This window comes from Urocitellus parryii, chromosome 2 (genome assembly GCF_045843805.1).
Source record: "Urocitellus parryii isolate mUroPar1 chromosome 2, mUroPar1.hap1, whole genome shotgun sequence".
Taxonomy (NCBI): Eukaryota; Metazoa; Chordata; class Mammalia; order Rodentia; family Sciuridae; genus Urocitellus; species Urocitellus parryii.
In genome coordinates, this window is record NC_135532.1 from 1,238,586 (window position 1) to 1,256,525 (window position 17,940).

The 17,940-nt window shown below is 45.5% G+C and overlaps 1 protein-coding gene across 2 annotated transcripts in view; it reads left to right on the forward strand.

The window, feature by feature from the left end:
• Positions 1 to 17,940, forward strand: part of Tubgcp3 (tubulin gamma complex component 3) — a 72,242-nt gene that overhangs the window by 11,337 nt on the left and 42,965 nt on the right. The window contains exons 2-9 of one of the 2 annotated variants that reach the window (XM_026415151.2): positions 4,043 to 4,150; positions 4,810 to 4,877; positions 9,688 to 9,765; positions 10,535 to 10,752; positions 12,309 to 12,481; positions 14,273 to 14,391; positions 14,931 to 15,056; positions 17,823 to 17,891. In XM_026415151.2, the coding sequence (XP_026270936.1) occupies positions 4,043 to 4,150; positions 4,810 to 4,877; positions 9,688 to 9,765; positions 10,535 to 10,752; positions 12,309 to 12,481; positions 14,273 to 14,391; positions 14,931 to 15,056; positions 17,823 to 17,891 (959 nt within the window). Of the gene's footprint in view, positions 1 to 4,042; positions 4,151 to 4,809; positions 4,878 to 5,551; positions 5,630 to 9,687; positions 9,766 to 10,534; positions 10,753 to 12,308; positions 12,482 to 14,272; positions 14,392 to 14,930; positions 15,057 to 17,822; positions 17,892 to 17,940 lie in introns of those variants that run through there. The other variant, XM_077795122.1, reaches the window with a different exon arrangement.

The following is a 17,940-nucleotide window of genomic DNA, read 5'->3' on the forward strand; positions in this document are numbered from 1 at the left end:
TTGTCTGCTTTGCCAAAAACCTGGTATGTTTTAGCTATAGATATTAAAGATTTTTTTTTTCAATCCAATTCATCCTGAGGATAGTCCACATTTTGCATTTACTATCCTTGCACTGAATCATGAAGATCCTGATCAGAGATATGAATGGAAAGTACTCCCTCAAGGGATGGCTAACTGCCCAACTATGTGTCAAATTTATGTTAACAAAGCAATCCAGCTACTTAGAAATCAAAATCCTGAACTACAAATATTTCACTATATGGATGATGTATTATTAGCACACAAAGATAAAAACACATTGCTAGAATGTTATGCCACACTTATAAACTTATTAAAAAATTATAATCTAGAGATAGCAATAGATAAAGTACAATTAAATTTTCCAATTAATTATTTAGGAGTTCTATTATCCTCAACCATGGTCCGTCCACCAAAAATTCAAATACGAGTAGATCAACTCAAATCACTTAACGACTTTCAAAAGTTATTATGAGACATAAATTGGATAAGGCCTTATCTAGGCATACCAACAGGAGAGTTAGGACCTTTGTTTGATATCCTAAAAGGTCCATCAGATCCAAATTCACCCCGCATGTTAATGCCTGAAGCAAGAAAGGCATTAAAAATCATTGAATCATATATGGAAAATATGCATTTGGATAGAATTGATATAAGTTTGCCTTTATTATTTATTGTACTACCAACAAAAAATATTCCTGCAGGAGTATTTTGGCAAGAAGGTCCATTATTGTGGATACATTTATCTTATTCTCCTAACACTATTCTTACTAGGTATCCTGAGGCTGTAGGACAATTGATACTCAAAGGAATAAAAGCAGCAAAGGGAGTGTTTGGAATTTCTCCCAATAAAATGATTACTCCATATACTATGGATCAAATTGATGAGTTAGCTAATGAGTTAAAAACTTGGGCAATAATCATGTGCAAATCTAATGTTTCATTTGATAATCACTTACCATCTAATCCTTTGTTGTCTTTTTGGTCTAAGCATCCTGTAATTTTTCCAAAAATGACAAGAAAAACACCTATCATGAATGCTCCAAATATATTCACTGATGGGTCAAATAATGGTACAGCAGCAGTAGTTACCCATGATCAAACTTTTACATTTTTAGTACCCAAAACAATCAGCTCAAAAGGTAGAGCTTAATGCAGTATTACAAGCTTTTGTGATGTTTAAAGATTCTGTATTTAATTTATTTTCTGATAGTCAGTATATAGTTAATGCTATAGTATCCTTTGAAGATCCTGGTAGGATTTCCCTTTCCTCTACTGTTTTCTCTTTGTTTTCCACTATACAAAGTCTAATCTGGGACAGGAAAGATTCATTCTTTATAGGACATATCAGGGCATATACAGGATTGCCTGGAGCCCTTAGTTTGGGCAATGATTTAGCAGATAAAACTACACATGACATACATATTTTTTCTACTCTAGAAGAAGCTACAAATTTCCATAAAAGGTTCCATGTCAATGCTAGTACTCTACAAAAGCGTTTTAAAATAACCAAGGAACAAGCCAGAGAAATAATAAAACAATGTCAAAATTGTGTGACCTTTTTACCACAAGTTAATCTTGGAGTCAATCCTAGAGGACTGATACCTAACCATATTTGGCAGATGGACGTCACACACTTGCCAGAATTTGGAAAATTAAAATATTTGCATGTTACAGTTGATACTTCTTCCAGATTTTTGATGGGCTCCCTTCATGCCAGAGAAAAAGGTAAAGATATTATAAAGATATTATAGCTCATTGCTTACAAAATTTTGCCACTGTGGGCGTTCCAAAACAGTTAAAAACAGATAATGGTCCTGGTTATACTTCTACCTCTTTTAAACAATTTTGCTCATCATTTGGCATTACTCATATAAGAGGAATCCCATACAATCCACAGGGACAAGGCATAGTTGAAAGAGCTCATCAAACTAGTAAAATGTACTTATTAGAGCAAAAAGAGGGAATTGGGAAGGGATATATATCCCCCAAAGATAAACTTAAAATAACCCTTTTTACTCTAAACTTTTTAAATTTGGATTCAACAGGGCTTAGTGCTGCAGAAAGGCATATGTGTCCAAAAAATGTACATAAGCCTAAGGTATTTTGGAAGGATATTCTAACAGGACAATGGAAAGGTCCTGACCCAGTGATTGTCTGGAATCGGGGGTCTGTTTATGTGTTTCCACAGGGCGAACAGCAGCCGATTTGGATTCCAGAGAGATTAACTAAGGTCCTGACCCAGTGATTGTCTGGAGTCGGGGTTCTGTTTGTATGTTTCTACAGGGAGAACAACAGCCGATTTGGATTCCAGAGAAACTAACCAAAGTGAATTCTATGGACCAAAACAAAAACGAAAACAAAAAAAGGTGATTTGACTCAAATCCATAACAGCTGATATCCAGAGCTCCAGTTTGGCTATTCTTACATCTACGACAGTGGTTCTCCCACACCTGGAGGCTAATGAATAATGTACACCATTAAGGCCTATTTCAGATGTAAGAAACCTTGTGGCTTGCTTGTGGGAATACCTTCAGACCCATATGCAAGTTATCGGAAAAAGGATGGGATATCAAAAAAAGAGTCAAACTCAGGTGGTAACCAGAATGCTTTTTTCAATACCTATTTTATTATTGCCCTTTCCCACATCATGAAGTTTTATTTATTTATTTATTTATTTATTTTTGAGCTCTTACAGACCTAGGTTAATGTTTTTCTGATCAGTTTTATTTTTTGACTATGGAGTTTTTAAACATTGCAATGGAGATTTCACCTGTGAAAAGCTACAAGGCCTTTACTATTATGTTATGTGTTGTATGTATTGTGTTATGTGTGCAAACTTGTGTTATGTGTTGTATGTCTGTATGTGCGTATGTCCATATATCATATATGAGGAGCGCTCATGAAAAAATGGATCCAAACATTTTTTTTATTCACTGATTTAAATGATTTAATTCAAATTGGGTAAACAGCTGTTGAGGACTGTTTTAAAATGTGGCTAACAGTTCTGTATGTTTACTTTCACCTTTCCTTTTCATTATATCCAATTGTATTCAGGATACTAAATTGTTTAGAAAATTGCTTTTTTAGTTCCTGCTAGAATGTTACATAATTTTTTCTTAGTCATCATTGCCAGAATTCCTATCTTCATCCCAGTGCTGGTGAACACAAAGATAGAGCATGACTTAAAACCAAACTACAGCTTCTGTGATAGCTATCACAATAAACTGTATAAACTGATACATCAGTGAATAATAACTCAACAAGTGATGCTCAATTAAGGAGTCGATTTTCTTTGGGAGCAAGTGGACATGTTAATGGATTCCTCAACTTTGAACTGCTTGCAAAACTTGCCTGGACTATGTATCACTTGTATGCATTGTGAACTACGTGTTGGTGCAGTGAACTGTGGTAGTGCCGGGGTATCTTTGCTGATGATGTCTAAGGTAGTACAATTTTTCTAAAAGGAGCCATCAATTGGCTTGGTGTCATGGCATTTTGTATCCTTCCCTTTCTGGTTGTATCAGGTTGTTTATGGAATTTGTGTAAAAACCACTATCCATAAGTTTCGCTAAATGCTGGGCTGGTAGTCAATGACGGATAATATCCAATTGCAGTGGTACTAACCTAAGACAGGAGGCTGACGCCTGAGGTCAGCTCATCAGATGATGGGTAAGGACCATATGTAGTATTGGACAGCCTAACAGGCACAGTCCCTAAGCCACATACTTGTTGTTTAATTAAACAAAAGTGGGGAGATGTTGAGAGCCACGGCCATGTCAAGATGGTGCCTGGCTTTTTGCCAGAAGGGGCGGCTCCTGCTGCCTTGGGTGCCCGCTACTTTTGAGTTCTCGCGGAGTTTTCGTTGAGTTCCCATTGAGTCTCAAGGAGTTCGAGTGGAGTTCTCGGGGGTTCGGGAATAAAGTTCGTTCCTGCTTGAATCTACAAGTGGCTTGTGACCTCCCGGTTATTTGTGCCCAGCCAGACTGCGGCAATAATTTGCACCCTTTGGCTTTTCTTTCAGCTGATGTAGCCCAACAGTTCCAGTTTGCTGTGCGAGTTATTGGCAGCAACTTTGCCCCAACTGTTGAAAGAGATGAATTTCTGGTAGCTGAGAAAATCAAGAAAGAACGTAAGTATTTTTTTTTAAGTGTTACATGCTGGCTTTTGAAACCAACATGTTCTGAGTTTTGGAACCACAGCCAACTCATGGCTTTTCTCTTCTGGGACAGAATGTGGCGCGGGGGGGGGGTACTTGTTGCTTGCTGTCACTCCTTTCACATGATTTATGAGTGTAACTGAATATCTAGATTCATTTATTAATATGAAAATTAACAAGCTATTTTGATTTTTATTTTAAAAATTGATTATTGTATTTTACTCTAAAATGATGAAATATTGCTGTGTACCTTAATAAAATGTTTTGTAAGGGTAGTTTTTAAGTCAGATAAACTGTCATGAATGTTGTATTTTATTGTCCTTAGAATTTAGGATTCCAAGGTATTTTTACTTTCCATCCTTCTTTTCAGGTAGGTATTATTAACTAGTTAAGTTGATTTTAGTTTGCCTCACTGCTGATTAATATTTGTAAGTAAATAGACTATAAATGATCCCATTGTTTCTGTTTAGCAATTTTCACATAAATGCTTTGACTCCAGCCTAATATTTTCCGTATTTTATAAGTATCAGAGGGTTTGTCAGAGCTAAAATGTCACTCCTTGTTTTAGCATAGATGAAATAGTGGGTTTTGGCGTGTGATGAACATGCCTGATTTCTTTCCTCTCTTTTCAGTTATTCGGCAAAGGAGAGAGGCAGACGCTGCATTGTTTTCAGAGCTCCACAGGAAACTTCATTCCCAGGTACGCGCAGGTGGGAAGAAGCTGCGTTGGCAGGTGTGGCAGACATGGTGAAAGTCAGCCCATGAGTGGGGAGGCCTTCCTAGTGGACGGAAATATTTGGACATTTTGATGGTATCACAGCAAGCTTTTCTATGATCACTAATGACTTAATTGTAATAATGTTCCCTGTATTTTTTTAATATTTATTTTTTTATCTGTAGTTAGACCCAATACCTTTATTTTATTTATTTTTATTTGTTGCTGAGGGCAAACCCAGGGCCTCGCATGTGCTAGGCAAATGCTCTCTCTACTGCTGAGCCCCAGCCCCTTGAGTGAATTTTAGCTGGGTTTCATGTGAAGTTGCTTATGAAGATGAATGGAGCTGGACTGAAAAGGACTCAGAGGCTCTAGGGTTGTGTCATAGTCTTAATGACACTGTGAGCTGGTCCACACAGCAGTAAAAGCTCACCTCGGATGCACTTTATTGTGTCCTAATTTGTACCTTTATAGGGAATAAATTAAAAAATTTTGAATCTTTTGTGATTGGCTATTGACTCTTGAAAATTAATGGTTTCTTTAATCTGATATATTTATTTATTTATTTATTTATTTTTTAATTTTAGGTGGACACATCTTTATTTTTTTATTTTTATTTTTAATTTGATGCTGAGAATCGAACCCAGTGCCTCACGCATGCCAGGCAAGCACGCTATCACTTGAGCCACATCCTCAGCCCCTAACCTGATATTTTTATGAAAGACTTTGCCAATAAGGTGATTGAATGAGTGGACTGGGTGTAGCTCAGTGGTAGAACTGTCTCCTACTATGCTTAAGGTCCTGGGTTCAATTTCCAGACCTGCAGGGAATAAAAATTATAGGTGAGATTTCTGACTATAAAGGAACTGAGTTCACTAGCTTTCTCTGTCCTTTTGTAGAAAAAAAAGTGAGTTCAGAGAAGTTTAATGCTTTGTTTCACAAATGTGAAGTTGAAACGACACAAATTGTGAAGTTTGGCATAACGTGACTAGTCACTAAACTCTTATTTTTGAATCTTCATGTCTCTACATATATTGTGTCCTAAGACAAGCCTAAATGTATGTGCTGTGTGAGCATTTTAATTCCAAGAGGGTATCTCAGAGAGGGTGGTTGTGCCCTTAGCACTTGGTTTGTTCAGGATAAACAGTGAGACAGTAGGGTGGGAGAGTGTTCTCATTCCTTAATTCAGATCATTTTACTTGGATTCATGGTTTTAAGTGTACTCTTTCATCTTTGATAACATTTACAAAGTGAGAAATAGGAAATTTTTTTGTACATGCATTTCTAGACAGATTGTTTCTAACAGTGATATTATTTGTTTTTCTTAAATCTTTTTTTTTTTTTTTTTGTAAAAAATTACTTCTTAGTGTTGGGTGTTAGAAAGATGTACTATCAGGTATCACGTTCTTGAGATGCTTAGCCTTGCTGGGATCCCCACCTGGAGGATCTCATCCTGTGAAACCTGTGTGTCTGTTGATGTAGGCCATTGGAAGAAAACATGTTCAGGAACTTTGTGATTTAAAGTGGTGGTTTTCCGTTAGTTACACATGACAGTAGAATGCATTTTGACATATTATACATAAGTGTAGTATAATTTCTCCTTTTTCTGGTTGTACATGGTGTAGATTCACACTGATTGTGTAGTCATATGTGTACCTAGGGTAATAACATTAGATTCATTCTACTGTCCTTCCCATACCCCCTCCCCTACCTTCACTCCCTTCTGTCTAATCCAAAGTGTCTTTACCGCCCTCCCCTCCCATTGTAAGTGAGCATCCACATATTCGAGAAAACATTCTACCTTTGGTTTTTGGGATTGTCTTACTTCGCTTAGCATGATATTCTCCAGCTCCATCCATTACTGGCAAATACCATAATTTCATTTTTTTCTTTAAGGCTGAATAGTATTCCATCGTGTATATGCATTCTACTGTCTTGTATAACTAATGAGAATAAATTAAAAAGTAAAATAGTTGTTTCCCAGAATTTTGTTTGGAATTCAATGTTTGTTTCTTTCTAAACATGAATATTCTGAAATGATGACTGCCTTCCTAGGGCTAGCCCAGAAAACTAACTTGGGTGATTTTTTTACATTGTGTGGCTGAAACATAAAAAATACTAAGAGATGGTAGCATAACACTAGTCATTCAAGTGCAAAGTAGCCATTCCATCTTTTTTCTAAAAATATCTGGCTCCAAAGTACAACTGTTGGTATTTTTTCTGTCCTGTCTTCTCCGTGTGGGACCTCTTCTGCATTTGCTGTGCCTGCCATGGAAGGAAAGTCTAAGGTACAGCTTGCTGTGGTGGTTTTTAGCTCTAGAGGAAGGAGGGTCCAGGTGTCGTGTGGGGACGTGGGACCCTGAGTGGGTATAGGTGTGACTGGCAAGGAAGGGCTGAGGACAGGGGAGTGGCTTGCTTGGGGAATAGAAGCACACTGCAGCTGGGACCAGGCGGAGGAGGCCTCGATGGGGGTGGGCGCTGCCCCGTAGGACGCTGCGCCAGCCATGCTGGTTCTGGTGGGGCAGCTGCTCCGGTGTTCCCAGATCTCGTGGTGTCTGACACATCTCATTTAAAATCTCGTGTACACGCAGCCCCTGAAGCTTGATGCCTGAATCGAGGCCTCTTGGCTTCTGGAGTCCGCGGTGGCAGGGATAGTTTAAAATATCCTTCTAGAGCTGAGACTGTTTATGTTTGCACCACCAGGTCCCTTGCTTTCTGCCCTCTGGCTCCAGCTGGAGGTGGCTGAGGCCCCAGCCAGAGTGGGGAGGATGGAGGCTGTGCCGAGCTTCTTGGCCCGTGGCTTGGCTGTCTTCCTGCTCCTGTTTCCTAGTTACTTTCGTACTCAGTATACATTAGGTGCTCATTAGGTGCTCCTCAGCAGCTGACCCTGGCTGTTTGACACCTGCTCTTCTCTGTTGAAGCTGTCAGTCACGGGGTGCAGTGGCACACGCCCGCAGTCCCAGTAACCCCTGGGTGGGGGGCAGAGGCAGGAGGGTCACAAGTCCAGGCCAGCCTGGGAACTTAGTGAGACCTACCTGAAAATACAAAGAGTGGGTGCAGCTTAGTGGGAGAGCACCGTGCATTCAGTCCCAACACCCCCTCCCCACTGTGATTTTCCCCTCTGTTCAGGAACCCCTCTCGGAGAGCGGGCGTCTGGACCTGCCCTTCGTGGCAGAGGAAGAGCTTTCCTATGGCCATGCCCCACTGGCATGTTTCTTAGGAAAGGCCACTGGAACTTGCAGCCAGGCATCCTCAGAACTGAGCGGGGCAAGGTTCCTAGTTGTGCCTCTGGGCGTCCCTGTGCTTTCTCTTTTGTGTCCCCTCCCTGGTGTTTGCTGTTAGGCTTCTGCCATCTTGACTCCCGAGGCCTGTGGGCTGTTCCTCTCAAGTCATCCTCTTTTGGAGTCGGGCAGACCTGGGTTTGAATCCTGGCATGCAGCATTGTGATGTAGGTGGATTATGTGGGCTTGCTGTCTGTGTTTCTCTCATTTGTGGAATGAAGTGAATACATTCTGTGGTGGCAGGAGGTGTTGTAGGTGAAGTACCTGCATCCTGTGGACCATCTCTAAATGGCAACTGCTGCTATTGTCTGACTGTTCCAGAATCTTTAAGACAAGTGGGATCTGGGGGAGAGGTGGCCTAAGTGCTAGTGTTGGCCTGAGCCAGCCCCTGAGCCCCAGGTCAGGTGCCCTTCAGGGGGTAGTGAGCTCCCAGGTTTGTGTTCCCAGGTGGCTGCGGTCTTCCTGCTGCCTCTAGCGCCTTGTGCACCCCTCCGTGAAGCAGGGTGTGCTCCCTGCAGGAGGCCTCCGCAGGCTCCTGTGTCCTGCTCGGAACTCTTCACCCCTTCCAGCTTGCACTCTGACTACCTTCCCGGCTCTCCTGTGTGGCCGCCTTTCTGAGAGCCCTGGGTGCTGTTGTGTAACCTGCCTGCTTGCTGTAACACTGGCTGAGACTCCATCAGGGCCGGGGCTCTTTCTTTTTCTTGTTGCTCAGCTGGGGAATTGTTTCAGTTTCTGGAAAATGTTTATGTAAATCAGTTTTATAAGTTATAATTTAAATACCTGGGATGAGCTTATTCTTCAAATAAATTTTCGGGAATGTTTTATATAACAAAGAGTCTGCATGCTGCAAGTGTTCATGGTCTGGCAGTGGGTCCCGTAGATGAAGGTGTCTGTGTCTAGCTTGTGTGTCCAGATGTGAGGCTCTGGAACAGAGGAGGTGCTGTGCACATTTGAGGTGAAGCAGGTGGAGGTTTGGCTGCCAACGGGGTTGAGGATCAGGATGAGTGGAGCAGGACTAGAGAAGAATGGGGCCCAAGTGCCAGCCCTTGTGTGGACACGGGGCCAGTGATCCTAGCAGCCAGGTGCTGCGCACAAGGTCCGCCTGCTCCTGAGGCTTCTCACACTTCAGACCTAAGCGACACGTTAATAAAGAAAAAACAACTCGTGACTTTTATGATGGCATTTGTCCCATGATCACTGTTTGGGAGGTTCTTCAGATTTTTTCAGAGAAGACAATACTGCTCTTCAGAAGTAGGGTAATGTCAAGATTCGTTCTTGTTGGGAACTTTGGAGTTTGTTAACATGGTTAACATGGACCCAAGGATGTGATTTGGGAACATTATCTCCAGTTTCTGATGGTAGCTGTAGTGATGACATGTGAAATGAGTACAGAGTGACGTCACCAGGGGAGTTTTAAAATGCTTTTCTATTTTGGAAATATATTTAGGAGAGAGGAAAATAAAACTGAAAATTATATGAAATAGTTCTTTTAGTATTAATTTTTTTCTTAACAGGGAGTTTTGAAAAATAAATGGTCAATACTCTACCTCTTGCTGAACCTCAGTGAAGACCCGCGCAGGCAGGCAAACAAGGTGAGTGGCCCTGGTGTTGGGACGTCTGTCAGGTTCGGAAGGAATCAGCTCCTACAGCTGAGAAGATAGCAGAGAGCAGGGAGCTGGCTTGGCCATTGGGGTCAGGCAGTTTCTTTTTTAAGGGCCTTTTTAGTCAGTGTGCAGTTTCCTTAAGCTCTATTTTAGGATTATGTTCTCCTGTAACAGTGTGTGGCGAGCTTAAGTTGTGGTTTTAAGATTGGGCTTTGTGAGTTACCACTTCAGCACAGATGCATGGAAGGCCCAGGGGGGTTCCTTGTGCCTTTCTTCAGGTGTTGGGCACACTCCTTTTGACGTCCCTGTGGGCTTCATGCTGTCGCCCGGCTCCGTCATGCCTGTGCTGTGTGTGAGAGTGCCCTGGTCCAGTCCAGAAAATCTCGTCCTGCAGACGTGAGAGTGCCCAGGCTGAGGAACGGGGTGGGGTGGCTGCACGCCTCTCTAAAGCCTTGCTGTGCGCTGTGGGCTCTTCACCAGGTGAGGTGCAGACCGCAGCCTGGCTCACATTTCGCTCAGCCTGGAGTGGGGATGAAGTATTTGGTCATCAGACGTTGTGGTGGTTGTGGGGCTTTAGAAACTTGTAAAGCTTTCTTAGTTCTGGCTATTAAAAAGCATCTTGCTTAAATTATTTAATAAATGTGAAATTCAAATCTGATTCCAGCCATGGAGGAAGGGGCATGCCAATGCCCTTTCAGGTTTGGGAGAACCCGTCTGTGGTCGCGCATCCCCTCACCTCAGTGCACTTCTGTTTCAGGTGTCCAGCTATGCCTCGTTGTTTGCACAGGCATTGCCGAGAGATGCTCATTCCACTCCCTACTACTGCGCCAGGCCTCAGTCCCTGCCCCTGAATTACCAGGACCGGGGCACCCAGGCGGCGCAGAGCTCTGGCAGCCTGGGCAGCAGCGGCATCAGCAGCATCAGCGTGTGTGCCCTCAGTGGCCCTGCACCTGCGCCCCAGCCTCTCCTCCCAGGGTAAAGCATGCTTGCACGCACACTCTCCTGGTACAGGAGAGCTGGAGGTGTCCCGGGCTTTCAAACAAGCCTGATATTGCACCATAGGCCGCGTCTTCAGGTCGTCACCCTGGCCAGTTGTGTTGGGCTGGTGATGAGTGATACTCAGCAATAATTAATACCGTTGAATTATCCTCAGGCAGACGCTTCTGGCCAAGGTAGTGCCTAGGAGCGGGGAACCTTGGCTCCCCCGGGGCTGCACAGCTGTGAGGTAGCCTCTGGAGTGGAACATGCCATCCACTCTGGTTATGTTTTGAGGGAGTGTGAGCTCATGAGTGAGAATGAGGAAGGTGCCAGTGTCTTTAATGTGCCTTAAGAGCTTTGTTAAGATCCAATCTTAAGGATGTTTCTTGTGCAAGTAATCAGATGGCTTTGCTTTGTGCTATTGTTCATTTCTGGAAATCTCAGTAAAACAGATGGTCAGAGGTGGGTAATTTTCTAGAACAGTGATCAGGAATCAGTATCAGATATATGGCGTTTCCCACATGGGCACAGTAGAGTCATAAATTGTTTTGTAAGATGAAGAGTCATGTCCAAGGAATCAGAAGAGGGAACATATGCAGCACATGGGTCACACGTGAGCAGAGTGTTCTCTAGGGGCTCGCTACACATCTACGAACAGCCCGCAAGAGAGTGAATCTGAAGTTCTGGTCTGGCCCAGAGAGTAAGCTGACACTCTCATTTGAGTCTCAGGATGTGGAGTGGTTATTGTGATGATTCAGAAAGTCGTACAGCGAACTTTTAGAATTAGTCTGCTAAGTCTGCAGCTGTGTTCACAGACACAGTCTGTGAGTGTTGTTGGCTTCCCCTGTTGAGGACAGGATCAAGCACAGCTGTTCCGGGACTACCCTCCCCTGTCTGCTTTGAGCAGCCTGCAGGGCTCTGGACCTCCAGCAAGGGCAGTGGAGCTGCTCGTGTCTTGCAGCCCTGGTAGGGGCACTTTTGTTGGGAGTGTCTTAGTGCATGTCATTGGAACCTTCTGTCAGGTCCTTGGATTTCTAGGAAGCAGCTGTGAAGTGTTCTCAAGTCACTTTGCTACCTTGACCTTTGCAGCTTGCCTTCCATTTCTGCATTTTCCCATCTTCCAAGTTGATTGAAATTGCAATGTCTTTTCCCAGTGAGCACCTTGAGGGTGGGAGGTGATTGGGGCAGGCAAATGGGCAGGTTCTAGGTGTTTAAACCTTTCTGCTCAGGAATTGTCGAGTGAGTGAAAGGTGGTGATCTTGAAGTAAATTTGGTTGAGAATTCCAAAGTGCTAATTCGTGGGTAATGTGTTTCATGTAGTTTTAAAGAGAAGTGGTTGGGGAAGAAAGGTGTGTGTGCAGGGGTGGTCCAAGTGTCCATGGGCTGGGACTGGTTGTGGTGATGTTTGATTGGGTGAAGTCGTGGGGTCTCCCATCTCATAAAAGGGTTAATGTGATTCAGTGTAGCAACTGTAAGGGAATTTCTGGGATGCTTTTCTCCTCAGTGAGTTGCATGGTCACTTCAAGATATAAACCTTACTTTCTTTTTTCTAGACAGTCTCATCAAACTCCGGGAGTCGGGGATTGCCTTCGACAGCAGCTGGGGTCACGTCTTGCATGGACTTTAACTGCAAACCAGCCTTCTTCGCAAACCCCTCCCTCAAAGGGTGTCTCTAGTGCTGTTTCTCGCAACCTGACGAGGTCGAGGAGAGAAGGAGAGACAGGCGGTGAGTGAGGGGTCTAGCAGCTCTCTTCCCTCTCTCAGCACCTCCGTTCCCAGGGGTCTTTCCTTTGTGTCGTGAAGGTGCCCGATCGGGCCCAGCATCTTAGGGTGTCACCTCATGTCCCCTTTTTTGTCCTGCAACCCTCTGCTTCTCAGCCAGTGGTCACAGTCCTTTCTCATCCTGCTATCCCTTCTGGGAAGCCTCATCAGAGCTCTTTTCCTGTCTCATTCTGTTCCCCCTGGGCTGGCCACTCGGACCTCCACGTCTGAGATACATGAAGGTTGTCTGTCTCTGTCACAGTGCCAGTGCTTAGTGCAGTGCCTAGAGGGTGGAAGAAACTCGGTGATAGTTTGCTGGATGGTGAAAGGAATATCAGTGTCCTTCTTGAGGCACCACATAGAGCGGGCTTCCCCTCTGGTCTGCAGCCTGCTGCCTCTGAGGTTGCACAGAAGGCAGGCCAAGGACTGCCTTGGAGCTGTGAGGGTGTCCAGGAGCCTGTGGCCTTTGCAGCAGGCTCAGCCCCACAGAGGTCTGCTGTTTAACAGCAGCTTGCACAGGCATGTTGCTGGTGCTTAGTATGCCAGCGTCTTGACCTAGTCAGTGCCACTTTCCACTCCTGACCCCTGGCCAGTGCTTTTAGCCTGTGTTCCTGACAAAGCCAAGAGTGGAAGTGGACTTGCGAGGTTTCCTTGATTAATCCATGAGAATTAGGAGATGGTCAAAAGAAGAAAGGGCAGGGGATAGGTGGAGACCGCCCTACTCTAAGCCCCGACCTGGGGGTAACTGCATTGAATGCATGGCACTTGGTTGAAGAGAGAGTTGTTTTTAAAAGAATCCTGTTCAGACTGTGTGCTGCTTGTGAGAGACACATTGGACTCAGGGTGGAGGGTTGAAGTAAGTGGATGGGAGGCACCCATCTCATGGACACAAGCCGCACAGACATGTGCCTGTGTCTCTGTCTTGGACTTCGCTGGGCAGGACCGGAGCCAAGGCAGAGGGCCTTTTCCTCCTAAGGAAGACATGGAGTCCCAGTCCTGTGTCTTCCTCCCCCTGCACCCCCCCTCCCCCAGCAGCTTCACGTGCACAGAGCACGATGGCAGAAGCAGAGAGAAGACAGACTGACCCGCAGTTACTGCTGGAGAGGACTGACAGTCAGGTCGCCCTGGAAGCAGCTGCGTGCGGTTCAGATAGGACTTGAACTCAGCGTGCAGCAGGTGGTGTTTGTAGCACGTCCCACCCACTGTTGGACGCACGCCCTGTGCTCTGTTGGGCTGGCTCTGGGAACACAGATCCCAGGTTGTGTCTCTAGGCCTCTTTTTCCTGCACCGGTATCTTGGACTGTGGGTGCCTCTGCCTCCTTGTCCTTATTTTGGCCCTGTCCCCCAGTTTGCCTTATGTTTGTTCCAAGGAGTCATGGTGAGCAGAGGCTTGTTTGCACTGATAGCTACTTTTCAGTGGTCTGGCAGGACCCAGGCTGGAGTGCGTGTTGTGCAGGGGACCTGCGTGGTAGAGGTCACCTCTGTTGGTTGTCTCCTCTGGTTGGCTTATGCTGCTGGCCTGTTGGTCACATGGAGCTTTGTCCTTCAAAGTGGGCACTGCATGGAAGAGGGGCTCTGTTGCCTTTCAGAAGGCCTGTTTTTCCTAAACTCACACCTTTTCATCTTAAGCTTGTTTATTGAGTTTGTAAATGTCCTGGTGGCAAATATGTAACCCAGAGCTAATCATGTCATGAAATTTATTTCATCTTAAAATGTGTCTGTTAGTGATTACTGTCTTTAAAAAATCGTTTTACAGGTGCTATGGAAATTACTGAAGCAGCTCTTGTGAGAGACATTTTATATGTCTTCCAGGGCATAGATGGCAAAAATATCAAAATGAGCAACACTGAAAATTGTTATAAAGTGGAAGGAAAGGTACGGTAATGAGTGATCTAGTTTAAATATTCAAAAAGAAAAAAAGTGTCATAAGTCCAAATGGTATAGCTGTTTCCCTTCCAGGGTGCTCCTGGGGCTTTATGGAATTGGTGCACCAGGCCGGTCGCACCGGGAGGCCCTGGCCTTTTCCCTGTCCCATCTGGCTCCAGCTTTGGGCAGTGCTTTCTTCCTTTCCTTGGGTTGGCCATGTGGCTGCAGCAGTGCAGTCAGAGGTGCCTGAAGGACAGAACGTCAGCTTGGCACTTTGCCATTGACACAGGATTCTCAGAGGATCAGTCACGGCCACAGACAGGCACCGCACAGGGTGACGCCACAGCTTCATACTCCCTCCAGGGCTCCCTGTTCCCTGCTGGCCCTGTGCTGTCCTTGCCCTCTGTGATGGTGCGTTAGTACTGCTCGCTTTTACATGCTGAAGCCTGAGAATCATACTGTTAAGAGTACAAGTGGTCGAGCAGAGTGATAACGAAGACTCTAGTATTGGTTCTTCATTTTTAACTTCTGATGTGTTTCCTTTTCAGGCAAACCTAAGTAAATCTTTGAGGGACACGGCAGTCAGACTTGCTGAGTTGGGATGGTTACATAATAAAATCAGAAAGTACACTGACCAGAGGAGTCTGGACCGTTCCTTTGGACTTGTAGGTCAGGTATGTTCATTACTGTTAGCTTTGAAAGTGCTTAGATCTCCTTAAGGTCTGACTGTGGAAATGAGGAGAACCCTTTTCGAGGATAGCCCCCCTGGTGGTCGGTGATGGCATCAGTCAGGGTGCATGTGCTCAGGGAGTGGAAAGCATGCCAGGCGTACACAGAAGGACCAGCCGCTGCTGTAAGGGCCCACAAGTGGTGGGCCTGCGAGCAGGGAGCCTGGGAGGAGGGCCTGCCCCATTGCTGCTGCCACTGCTGAGCAGCAGCTCCCAGGACACGGCCTACGTGATATGCAGTTGTTCTGGGCAGCACCTGTGTCCATGTCTGCGTGCTGCAGGTGCTGGTACTGGGAGCCCATTGTGCCGCCTGGGGCTGTGGTTGGACTCTGCAGAGGAACATCAGCTGCCTCCCCCTGCTGCCCACAGGAGCCTGGCAGGAAGCAGCAAGTTTTCTTACTTGTAATTGGACACAATGTCTTTATTTTGTCTATTTACTTTTATGTGGTGCTGAGGATCGAACCCAGTGCCTCGCACATGCTAGGCAAACGCTCTACCCCTGAGCCCTAGCCCCAGGCCCAGCCCCAGGCCCAGGAAGCAGCAAGTTTGAGCATGTTTCCACAGGCCCTCCTCCTCTCAGTGGTTTAGCAGAAAAGATTTTGCCTACAACTTGATTCTTGGGTAGTGATCATTACCAGTGTTACCTCCAAAAATTTATTGAGAGAATCACAAGGCGGCTGTGTACTGTAAGCATAGAGTGACACCATAGCACAGCTGGTGAGGAGCAGCATGGCAGTGTGACATGGCTGATACTCGAGATTGACTGTGCTCAAGAAGTAATGACTGATCTGGTTAGAAGAATGGTTGATGCTCTGGTTAGGGCGATCTTATGTGCCAGTTGGGGGGTCCTTGTTATGTGGTTAGTACCCCCTTTGAGTCTAGAAGTGTCTGGCTCTCCCACGCAGGAACCTTAGGACTGGCGAAGGGGCCTCATCTGGTTGCAGGCTGCCCTCCGAGCATGTGGTGCTGACGCACTCCTGGGCTTCACAGTTAACTTATGTAATCCTGTTCATACTCTTCATGACTGGTGGTGATTGGATGGTTTCTTGTGGTCAGGATTTTTTTCTCTGTTTCTTAAAGTTTTGGGTGTGTGTATGTGTGCCTGCCCTGAGGTGCTAGGTGTCACCTTCCTCGCTACAAAAACACTCAGGGTCACTCCAGGGGAGCTGGGCTGCACAAAATAACCACACAGGAGACAGAGATACCTTTTTCTTTGGGGTCTTGTGACGGCTCCTCTGATCTTAAGGGTCTGCAGAAAGAGAGAGAGAGCATGTGCTGAACCCTTTTATTGAGGAGAAGCCATTAAGTGAGGCAAGGGGTCAGGTTTCAGGGGGCTGAGTCTAGCTACGTGATGTCAGTAGGTTGACATCTAGGAAGGCCACACCCAAAGGCAGAGCAAGAGAAGGGGACACACAAAGGGCGTTTCCATGGAACATTCTATCCCAAGCAGGGCAGAGGGGTAATATCACAAAAGAACAGGTGAGCGTAGCTCAATCCATGGGGTGACACGCCTATGTCTGAAGATGCGTCCTCAACCTTTGGACCAGGGCAGTGTCCAGGTCACTTCGAGATGTGACCTGAAGCGAGATGCAAAGCCTCTTCGCTCCAGGATGGAAGGCGCGAATCATTCCGAGTGGCTCCCACAGCTAGGGCAGGGTTTTGTACCATGTAGTTCTGGGCCTGAGTAAATGACATGACCTTTCCTTTGTGGACATTGCCTAAGGAGATGGACCCTCAGTTCATTAAGCACCCGGTGCCCACCCTGCATCTGGTGCTTCCTTCCTGATCTCATTTGCCTCCAAGGAACTGATGCCACCCAGGCTTGGGACAGTGGGGTCTGGCCTTAGTTGGGAGCCAGGACTTAACCTTAAGGTCTGTGATTCCCCAAACTAGAGCATTTTATCTTGAAAGTCTCTTTTGAAATGTTTTGTGTTTTTAAAATCAGTATTTTAATGTTTGTTTTTAGAGCTACAGACATGAAAGTATTCTTAGTAGTTCCCAACCCACAAAGCATAAATATAGCAAAATAAACCCTATTTTGTGTGATTATAATTGTTTTAAAATGTGCAGAGATGTAAGGAGCCCGCGTGTTCAAGAGAACAGGCTCTATCTGTTGCAGACTGTGTCTGGTGGGCCGCTGTGGGAGGTAGAACTGCCCCAGGGTGTGCTCTGTCGTAGCCTGCTGTTTGTGCCCAAGGTCTGCTCGCAGGCTGTGTGCGGGTGCAGGGAGCCCTCCTTGCAGCGCTGATAGTGCCGTCTTGCTGTGGCCCCTTGTCGGCCCTCAGTGGGACAGAGTGTTCAGAGCTGTGGGTGGGGAGTGAGCTGTGCAGGCCAGAGCCCAGCTGGGTCAGTACTGAGTTACCACTCTTTAAATTTTGCCAATTAAGAAACTTAAAATTAGGTTTTAACGCTAAAAAATCTGAGGGGACATGGCCTAAAGCAAAGGCTCTTTGAAGTGACTGCTCTTCAGCTTCTTGAAGGCCATGCTGCAAAGTCCACGCTGTCTTACTAAGGACTACCACTTTCCTGTCATGTGGAAGGGCTCACTGTGGGGTCAGAACTGTGTGAGGACATTGGCAGAAGCAGCATTGGGGTAGAACTGCCCCAGTGTGTGCTCGCTGCCCCTGCTCTGACCCTGGCCTCTCCAGAGCCAGGGTGGGGGTGGGATGGGGACAGGGGCGGGGCACTCTGGTGACTCTCTGCTCCCCACAGAGCTTCTGTGCTGCTCTGCACCAAGAGCTCAAGGAGTACTACCGCCTACTCTCCGTTTTACATTCCCAGGTAAGCTGTTTAAAAATTTTTTGATTTCTTCCTGATTTGAAGAGTTAGA